Consider the following 10576-nt stretch of genomic DNA (forward strand, 5'->3'; position numbering starts at 1 on the left):
TAGCCAATCACAGCAGCATATACAAAGATGTAAATGTAAACAAAGATGCATCTGAATGTAAACAAAGATGCATCTGAATGTAAACAAAGATGCATCTGAATGTAAACAAAGATGCATCTGAATGTAAACAAAGATGCATCTGAATGTAAACAAAGATGCATCTGAATGTAAACAAAGATGCATCTGAATGTAAATAAAGATGCACCTGAATGTAAATAAAGATGCACCTGAATGTAAATAAAGATGCACCTGAATGCAAAGACGCGTTTAATAAAAAAGTATCAAAATGCAAACAATGCAGAATGAGTAAAAAAATACGCATATGTAAGTAAGCAAGTAAGTTAAGTTGGTAGGTAAGTATGTAAGTTGGTACGTAAGTAAATAAATAAGGATGGAAGAAATGAAGTAAGTAAGTTTATTCAGGTATACACAAATACAGTTACATAGAATTATCATACATAGCAGCATACGTGTAGAGAACCTGGGATAACCCAAAAAAGTCAGAGTGAAGTTAGTATTTTTTTTTTAATTAGGCCACTTCATAATTTTAGAGAACAAATTATTTAAAACTTGCAACGCTGTATGACCCTTATGGGTTTAGCGCTTAGTGATAATAATAATAATATAAAATAATAATAATCACAGAATTTAACTACCAAAGATAGTCCAGTAAAATCAGTGTGACTTATTGTGCTTTATTGAATTATCTTCACAACTTTACATTGCTTTAAGCAAAGATCTTAGATCTAAATAGTCACTACTAACCATTTTTTTTTATTGTTAAGAAACCGAAATAAACTTAAACAATAAGAGGCGTGTCAAGTTTTTTGTTCAATGAAGCAACATTTTGAACGATAAGATGTGGGAAAAATGACCAATATTTCCGTGTTAAAGAAAAAAATGACAAGGTTATTTAAAGAAAATTAATAAATATATATCCCTCGGGGTATATATATATATATATATATATATATATATATATATATATATATATATATATATATATATATATATATATATATATATATATATATATATATATATATTATGTATGTATGTGTATATCCCTCAGGGTATATACATATCCATGTATATATCCTGGGGTATACAAATGGGTATATACATACCCATGTGTATACACCTAAGAGTACATAATGGGTTATTTGAGATAATAAATTTTCGAGGGTTGAAAAACAGGCCTATGTGACTGTATACGGAAATTTTTGGCCCATATGACTACTTTTTAATAGTTATATTAAACTAACTAGTCAACAGTCTAAATTTAGTGTAAAAAACTATAATATTCATGGCTTCCATTCTATAATAAAATCAATTACGGCTAAAAAAATTAAATGGTATCTGAGATGAAATATTTTGAGGCAGCCATTAATAACTTCGCAACAGCATTAGCAAACATTGATTGGCACACTGAGCTAGAAATCTATACAGATATTGACGAATGTATTAATAATTTTCTAAAAAAGACCCAATACCTCTATAACAAGCACTGCCCTAAAAAAACTAAACAGATGACAGCAAAGAGACTGAACAGTCCCTGGCTAACACCCAGCATTCTCAAATCCATAAATACAAAACACCAATATGAAAAACAGTACAGAATGGGTCACATAACCAGAGACCAAACAAAACGTTACTCGTCAATCCTAACCAGCCTGATAAGAAGGGCAAAAAAATTGTATTATGAGAACAGATTATCCAACTTACGAGGTGATATAAAAAAGACCTGGAAAACACTATCTGAAATTCTGGGAACAAAAAAGATATCACGAAATAGCGAAATAAAATTAGCAAAATCAGATGAACCCCAACTCCCACCAACAGAAACAGCAAACAGACTCAATGATTTCTTCTCCACTATAGGACAAAACCTTGCCCATAAAATCCCAAGCTCAGATACCCCACCAAATAACTACCTCACCGGCAACTACCCGAACACACTGTTCCTAGCTCCGACTAACCCATACGAAGTCTCCCTTATTATCAATGCACTAAAAAACAAGGCAGGAGATTTAAGTACCTTACCACCCTTTATATATAAAAAAGTGTCACAAGTGCTATCTCCAATCATTGCAACACTCTTTAACAAATCCATTGAATCCTCCACCTTCCCTACAGTACTCAAAATAGCAAGGGTCACCCCGATCCACAAAGGAGGAGACCAAACAGAGTTGAATAATTATAGGCCAATATCCAACTTACACCCTCTCTCAAAAATCTTTGAAAAACTAATTCATAAACGAATCTACTCCTACCTTATCTCCCAGAACATACTCAACCCCTGCCAATTTGGATTCAGGCCTAATAAAAATACTAATGATGCTATTATACACATGCTAGAACATATATACACTGCAATAGAGAAAAAAGAAGTCCCACTGGGGATCTTCATTGACTTACGTAAAGCTTTTGATACAGTTGACCATGACTTGCTCCACGTAAAATTGTCACACTATGGTATAAGAGGGCACTCCCTCAATTACCTCAAGTCATACCTCAGCAACAGAAGCCAATATGTGTACGCAAATGGGGCAAACTCTTCTGCGCAACCAATTACAGTTGGTGTCCCACAGGGAAGTGTCCTTGGCCCTCTTCTCTTTCTCCTATACATAAATGACCTTCCAAATGCTTCGCAATTACTCAAACCCACACTATTTGCAGATGACACTACATACGTCTTCTCTCACCCGAGCCCAGTCACACTAGCCAATACTGTAAATACCGAATTACAGAAAATATCTACCTGGATGAGGACTAACAAACTTACACTAAACATTGACAAAACCTACTTCATTCAGTTTGGTAACAGAGCTACAGATGTCCCTCTTAACATAATGATAAACGGATCACCTATCACAAAGCTAACAGAGGGAAAATTCTTAGGAATCCACCTTGATAATAGACTCAAATTTCATACACATATACAACAAATTTCTAAGAAAATTTCCAAGACTGTAGGCATACTATCGAAGATACGGTACTATGTTCCACAGTCAGCCCTCCTGGCCCTATATCACTCTCTTATTTACCCCTATCTCACCTATGGAATTTGTGCATGGGGCTCAACAACAGTTAACCATCTCAGACCACTAATTACCCAACAAAAGGCTGCAGTTAGAATGATAACAAATTCTCACTACAGGCAGCACACTCCACCAATATTCAATACACTAAACCTACTCACCATACAAAACATCCATACTTATTACTGCACCTATTACATACATAGAACACTTAACTCTGATATTAACCCTCCCCTCAAACATCTCCTTGCCAACCTCAACAGAACACATGACCATAACACAAGGCACAGATCACTCTTTGATGTTCCTCGTGTTCATCTCACACTATGCAAAAACTCAATGCACATAAAAGGCCCTAAAATCTGGAATTCATTACCTGTAAATATAAAAGAAACACTACCTGTTTATAAATTCAAGTCTCTACTCAAAGATCACTTACGCACCCAAAACCAAATAAATACTGAATAACTGAACCTTATAAATTGTATATCTTAAATGTTTCTCACAATTATATCACATAAATGTTAAACCTAAAACCCAATCTAACTTTATTATTTTTTAAATACACTACCTAACAGAATCCTTCATATGACCTGTCTTTGTAATACTCACTTGTGCTTTATAGTAATCTGTTTACATTAATGTTTTATCACTGACTTCATCATTGCTTAATTAATCTTAAGTTAATTTTAAGCCAGCCCGTAATGCTATGCATAGTATAAGTGGCTTTGGCATACTGCTCTTATCTGTATTTTTTTGTACCTCTGTATGTGTGCACAAATTTATAATAAATAAATAAATAAATAAATAAATAAGGTTAATAGTTATATTAACTAGTCAATAATATAAGTTTAATGTAGGAAAACTAGCATATTCAAGGGTCTATATTCTATAATAAAGTCAAGGCTAAAAAAAAAAATGGTGTCTGAGATGAAATACTTTGAGATGAGGTTAAAATATATGAAAATTGTGAGTGTTGAAGGTCACATCAGTCAGCTGGTGGTCACACCTGCTTCCTTCACTCTTATTACTGGTGCATTCTTCTCTACTGCTAGTACCAGGTAACATGGTGGAGCTTGTGGTGGAGCTTGTGGTGTGGTGGAGCTTGTGATGGAGCTTGTGTTGTGGTGGAGCTTGTGGTGTGGTGGAGCTTGTGTTGTGGTGGAGCTTGTGGTGGAGCTTGTGTTGTGGTGGAGCTTGTGGTGTGGTGGAGCTTGTGATGGAGCTTGTGATGTGGTGGAGCTTGTGTTGTGGTGGAGCTTGTGTTGTGGTGGAGCTTGTGTTGTGGTGGAGCTTGTGTTGTGGTGGAGCTTGTGTTGTGGTGGAGCTTGTGTTGTGGTGGAGCTTGTGGTGTGGTGGAGCTTGTGATGTGGTGGAGCTTGTGTTGTGGTGGAGCTTGTGTTGTGGTGGAGCTTGTGGTGTGGTGGAGCTTGTGTTGTGGTGGAGCTTGTGTTGTGGTGGAGCTTGTGTTGTGGTGGAGCTGGTGTTGTGGTGGAGCTTGTGATGTGGTGGAGCTTGTGGTCTGGTGGAGCTTGTGGTCTGGTGGAGCTTGTGATGTGGTGGAGCTTGTAATGTGGTGGAGCTTATGTTGGAGCTTGTGTTGGAGCTTGTGATGTGGTGGAGCTTGTGTTGTGGTGGAGCTTGTGGTGTGGTGGAGCTTGTGTTGTGGTGGAGCTTGTGTTGTGGTGGAGCTTGTGGTGTGGTGGAGCTTGTGTTGTGGTGGAGCTTGTGATGTGGTGGAGCTTGTGTTGTGTTGGAGCTTGAGGTGTGGTGGAGCTTGTGTTGTGGTGGAGCTTGTGTTGTGGTGGAGCTTGTGTTGTGGTGGAGCTTGTGGTGTGGTGGAGCTTGTGTTGTGGTGGAGCTTGTGTTGTGGTGGAGCTTGTGTTGTGGTGGAGCTTGTGTTGTGGTGGAGCTTGTGTTGTGGTGGAGCTTGTGTTGTGGTGGAGCTTGTGATGTGGTGGAGCTTGTGTTGTGGTGGAGCTTGTGTTGTGGTGGAGCTTGTGTTGTGGTGGAGCTTGTGTTGTGGTGGAGCTTGTGGTGTGGTGGAGCTTGTGTTGTGGTGGAGCTTGTGATGTGGTGGAGCTTGTGTTGTGGTGGAGCTTGTGGTGTGGTGGAGCTTGTGGTGTGGTGGAGTTTGTGGTGGAGCTTGTGTTGTGGTGGAGCTTGTGATGTGGTGGAGCTTGTGATGGAGCTTGTGATGTGGTGGAGCTTGTGATGTGGTGGAGCTTGTGATGGAGCTTGTATTGTGGTGGAGCTTGTGATGTGGTGGAGCTTGTGTTGTGTTTGAGCTTGTGTTGGAGCTTGTGATGTGGTTGAGTTTATGTTGGAGCTTGTGTTGTGGTTGAGCTTGTGGTGGAGCTTGTGATGTGGTGGAGCTTGTGTTGTGGTGGAGCTGGTGTTGTGGTGGAGCTTGTGGTGTGGTGGAGCTTGTGATGTGGTGGAGCTTGTAATGTGGTGGAGCTTTTGATAACATAGTACAGCTTGTGGTAACATAGTACAGCTTGTGGTAACATAGTAGAGCTTGTGGTAACATAGTAGAGCTTGTGGCAACATAGAGCTTGTGGTAACATAGTAGAGCTTGTGGCAACATAGAGCTTGTGGTAACATAGTAGAGCTTGTGGTAACATAGTAGAGCTTGTGGTAACATAGTAGAGCTTGTGGCAACATAGAGCTTGTGGTAACATAGTAGAGCTTGTGGCAACAGAGCTTGTGGTAACATAGTAGAGCTTGTGGCAACATAGAGCTTGTGGTAACATAGTAGAGCTTGTGGCAACATAGAGCTTGTAGTAACATAGTAGAGCTTGTGGCAACATAGAGCTTGTGGTAACATAGTAGAGCTTGTGGCAACAGAGCTTGTGGTAACATAGTAGAGCTTGTGGCAACAGAGCTTGTGGTAACATAGAGCTTGTGGTAACATAGTAGAGCTTGTGGTAACATAGTAGAGCTTGTGGTAAAGTAGCAGAGGTTATATACTTGGTAACATAGCATCACTTATGATAGTGTAGAATAGCTTATAATAGATATTATGTAGCAAAACTTGTGATAATTTACCTAAAGCAACGTAGCTGCGCATATGATATAACTGAGCAACTTTAAAACAACCTTTTAACATAACAGTATATTACCGTTAAATTCACAAAGTTTTCTTTCTGTTGTGTATATATGCAGAATATTTTGTAAGCTCTCCACAGTGTTCCGTTCTTGTATTTCTAAATTATCCGTGTACCCACATGACCGTCGCAGAAATTTTTACTGTTATCTAAAATATATTTGTAGATTTTTGCTAGCTTATCTTGCTTTGTATTAATGGATTACGGTGCTGCATGACCCTCTCGGGTTTAGCTCGTCATTAATTTGATTATATTATTATTTTTATCGTAATGGGAAAAAATTATTAAAATCTGAAAATGCTTGCAAACCATGAACAAATTCAGAATGCTGTGAAAAAAAAAATAAAAAAATAAATCTGGTGTGTCCTGTCAGATTGCTGTTGCTGATAAATTTTTTCTCCTGAGTTTTTTAAATAAATTATTTCTTGTAGGTGTTTTCTAAAGGATTGACTAAACATATTAAGTCATATTTTAATTGAGACAGAAAATAAAAATATTTACATACATGACTCTTACAAAGGTTACATTTTCTTTTGTGATACTTCACTGTAACGGTTTAACCAAGGTCACTTGAGATGCGTTATCTAAATTTTTTATAAAGTGAAACTGGATGAAATTGCATTGTATGGCCACCATCATTTTTGTATTTTACATAGTGATATATGACCCATTCATCTTTAGTGCTTGCTTGTGAATAATTATGGTATGTAACAGAGAGCTAATCATGTATACCTGACACAAAAATGCTCACAGAAATAAAGCATTATGATGATTATTATTATCATTATATTTAGTAGAATGCCAGTGATCTCACTGACATTTTTCAAGTCACTGATCAGTCTAGAGAGTTTCAAATATTGTACTCATGAATAGTTCTACCTTATATAAATGAAGTAAAGCTGTGTACAATAACTAACTTAACATAACCTAGACTCGAAATATATTGCTTTGCCCCAAATGCATTGAATAAATAGAGGCTTACACATAAAAGTTAACATTGCTGAACACTATAATTCATAATGTATTTCATGGATAATAGAGATTTATTTATTTATAAATTATGTATTTTTTTTTTACTTAAAACATTACATTACGACATAATGTATAAATATAAATAAATAACAATAACATCAGAACATACAAACACATTTAATACCCTCAAGAAACCCCAACCCGTTAACACCGGCTGTCCGGTGTGTTATAGCTAACAGACATTGGCAAATACTGAAACATACCCTGACATAACTTTCTCTCACATAGGTGGTACAGATGGACACAACCACAGACCAACCACAACAAAAGCCCCACACCAAGGCTACATACATGACTGGGACCATGTCTCTACCATAAACAATATTTTGAGAGCCTTATAAATTATATTGGTGGATACATAGTTATATTTTAATGTTACCATGTACCTTCCTCCTGGATAACTTGTTGACATAATTAGATATTGGTAAAATTTCTGACAAGATATTACAGTATACTCTCCTTTATAATGGACTTCAGAAATACAGGACAAAATCCACTGGGTCAATCAATTTAGAAACAATGGACAATTGCATTAGTTACAGATTTGTCCATTTATATTACAATCACAACAAAATTATTTCTGTTGGCCACAGTTGCTATTTCCAGTCACTCGTTTACCCTGATTAGTAGGTTGTTTAGAGGGTTTACTGTAAGTTAATGAGAAAAGCAACTAATGGGATTCTTTTTACAGCTGTTTTGATCTTTTAATCAAGCCATTTTTGGCCTGATAAAGCTCATGGAGAGCAAAACCTAGCAATAATAAGTATTACTGTTGTTTCCTTTTACCTAACATCATTTACACTTACGATTCATACTGTGGCTCAGTTAATGATGTCCTGTGGCTTGGTTGATAGCATTCTCACCTCACTGAGGAATTATAGTTACTCTCCCCTTTGTTGGATTAAACCAGATTGCCTCCCATTTTCCAGGCACTGTATGACCCTTGCTCCATCCCATGCTTGTCACCACGTTCTTTAGCAGCTTTTAAACAGGTCAACTTGTCTACCACTTCCACCTGTCAAACAGCTTACTTCAAGCTTGGCTTGGGGCCTATGGCACTTCCAAATACAACAACAAAATCTTGTCTCACTTATAGTCACCTGACATTTCAGGTTTCACTATGGCATTGAGTCAGAAGATTGGACAGTCTCTTCGACATGTGAGGAGCCGTTTCCTGCAAACGTCATGTGGACTAAGCAAAGTTAGTGATAAATTCTTACTCTACAATAACTATAATATAATCAGATAAGACCCTAAACCTGAAAGGGTTCTTATTACTGTCCAATTTGTTTTCCTTGTATAAGGGGATGCCATTCATCTCTCTCTTTATTGTTGAATAATAAGTGCAAGTTATACACTATTAAGAAAATAATGATTTGTGATTTTATTTAGTGTGGTATATAGATATGTGTCCTGTTTGCCTTCATAGGAGTCATCAGACCCTTATGCAGAAGTGATTTTTAATGTACTTCATGACCATGTTATGTAATCAAATATAAAGTACAGGGTACATGTTCTTGCTGAGTTAATTAACTTTTTAAGTTTGCTTTATAAATTAAATGTTTTTGGAGGCAGTCATATTTCAAGTGTCTTAATTGAACAGTATGGTAGCTTATGTTAAAAGTTAAAGCAAAAAAAAAATCACATTTCCATTGCTTGATTAGCAACTTTTGTTTTCTTTAATAATTTACTGTTTTTGTTCTTTTTTTCAGCAAATTAATTATGCAGAAGATATTGATCCACAGCAGTTTGCACTTCTTGATGAACCATGCATCTTAGTTGATGAAAATGACACAAATATAGGCTCAGCTTCAAAACGTGACTGTCATTTGATGCAGGATGGATCAAGCCTTCTTCATCGGGCTTTCAGTGTCTTTTTGTTTAATTCTTCCGGTGAACTTCTGGTGCATCGTCGTTCAGATGCCAAGGTATTGTATAAGTTATAATGTTAATACATTTTGTATTTACTGTATTGTATTTTCATTGTAGGGTACAGTACATTCTTTACTGTTACATAATGTATATACAAATTGGTCTTAACATATGAATTCACCAGAGAATAACAAGCAGACCCAGTATACTAGTTTTTGAAGTTGCACTTAATGTTTTTATAACACTGAGTAAATTAGTCGGGTAAAATTTGTGTTACTTAGTAAGAGAGACCTAGACTGTGCTTGATACCAAAAATTTTTTTTTTTTTTTTAGCATCTTTGACTCTTATATGTGAAATTTATTTTAAAAAATAATTTATAGGAATGCATCATTTGTGCAACCTTCAAATTATAATTTATTAAATTCTTATGCTGTATATGTATTTAATTAGTCTTAATATCATAATCCCTTTCATCATTAACAATGAAATAATAGGTTAAGAGTGTAGCCATGATTGATGTAACACTGTTGACAGTGTATATAACTACACAAGTTTAACCTTTTTAACCTGACTAAATAGTGTTTATTTTAGAATTTGCAAGTCTGTAATGTATTTTGTATACTGTGTGAAAGAATATTGCCTTACTAATATGTATTTTAATGTAACAAGAGTACACTTCTTTGCAGATCACATTTCCAGGTCATTATACAAATACCTGCTGTTCCCACCCACTCCACATCCCTCGAGAAACTATTGAAGAAAATGCCTGGGGCATCAGAAATGCTGCTCAGAGACGCCTAGAATTTGAGCTAGGAATCCCACCAGATCAGGCCAAGCCAGAAGCCTTTACATACCTTACTAGGATTCATTATGCAAGTCCATCAGATGGAATGTGGGGAGAACATGAGATGGACTACATTTTATTTCTAAAAGGAGATGTATCACTTCATCCAAATGAGAACGAGGTGCAAGATGTGAGATATGTGAAGCGAGAGAACTTTGATAACTTTTTATGTGGACTTCGGGAAAGTAGGATTCCCCTTACTCCATGGTTCCACCTTATTGCACAAAAGTTTCTACCACTGTGGTGGAAGAACTTGGACAACCTCGACAAGTATACAGATCATCACCAAATACATCGTATGTTAGATTAAGTTTTTATTAATTGGTCATACATTATATGAATCACTGCAATTAAAACATTGATCACTAAATCAAAAAAAGTTTGGTAAATGTTTTTCTAGTGCCTTACTAAAGTAAATTTATTCACATTGAAAGTCATACCATACTGTTGTGTGTAAAGCTGAAGCTTATTACCCAGTATATTCACAAAAAGTGTGAATATACTGCATTCAACAGTTGCACTTTGGAAGGATCACAGATCCTTGTTGTGAAATTATTATATTTATGAGGAAGTGCTAAAACCTATAAGGACCATACAGCACCTATGTACAGTAAGTACTATCATAATTTCTTGTGGGAATGCATGCTGTATGACCCTTGATTGTAATAATAATAAT

General features: G+C 36.3%; 1 protein-coding gene across 5 annotated transcripts; it reads left to right on the top strand.

Annotated features, from left to right (window-relative positions):
- The first annotated feature begins 3963 nt into the window (after window positions 1-3963).
- Idi (Isopentenyl-diphosphate delta isomerase) lies at window positions 3964-10282 on the top strand. 5 transcript variants are annotated; one of them, XM_053790367.2, is made up of 4 exons: window positions 3964-4102; window positions 8296-8384; window positions 8896-9111; window positions 9743-10282. In XM_053790367.2, exons 2-4 carry the CDS (start codon window positions 8304-8306, stop codon window positions 10208-10210), a joined length of 765 nt encoding a protein of 254 aa, XP_053646342.1. In that variant the 5' UTR covers window positions 3964-4102; window positions 8296-8303; the 3' UTR covers window positions 10211-10282. The 5 variants fall into 5 exon arrangements, with proteins under 5 accessions (XP_053646342.1, XP_069954709.1, XP_069954710.1 ...); XM_070098608.1 differs by having other exon boundaries at window positions 4023-4074; XM_070098609.1 differs by lacking the exon at window positions 3964-4102 and adding an exon at window positions 6693-6716.
- Window positions 10283-10576: the final 294 nt, after the last annotated feature.

Source organism: Cherax quadricarinatus, chromosome 63 (assembly GCF_038502225.1).
Source record: "Cherax quadricarinatus isolate ZL_2023a chromosome 63, ASM3850222v1, whole genome shotgun sequence".
Classification (NCBI taxonomy): Eukaryota; Metazoa; Arthropoda; class Malacostraca; order Decapoda; family Parastacidae; genus Cherax; species Cherax quadricarinatus.

Bases quoted from the DNA above. Each gene is read 5' to 3' on its own strand.
- Idi (XM_070098606.1), top strand. The intron at 8,385-8,895 runs GTTAGTGATAAA...TCTTTTTTTCAG, and splicing joins CGTCATGTGGACTAAGCAAA to CAAATTAATTATGCAGAAGA. The intron at 9,112-9,742 runs GTATTGTATAAG...ACTTCTTTGCAG, and splicing joins ATCGTCGTTCAGATGCCAAG to ATCACATTTCCAGGTCATTA.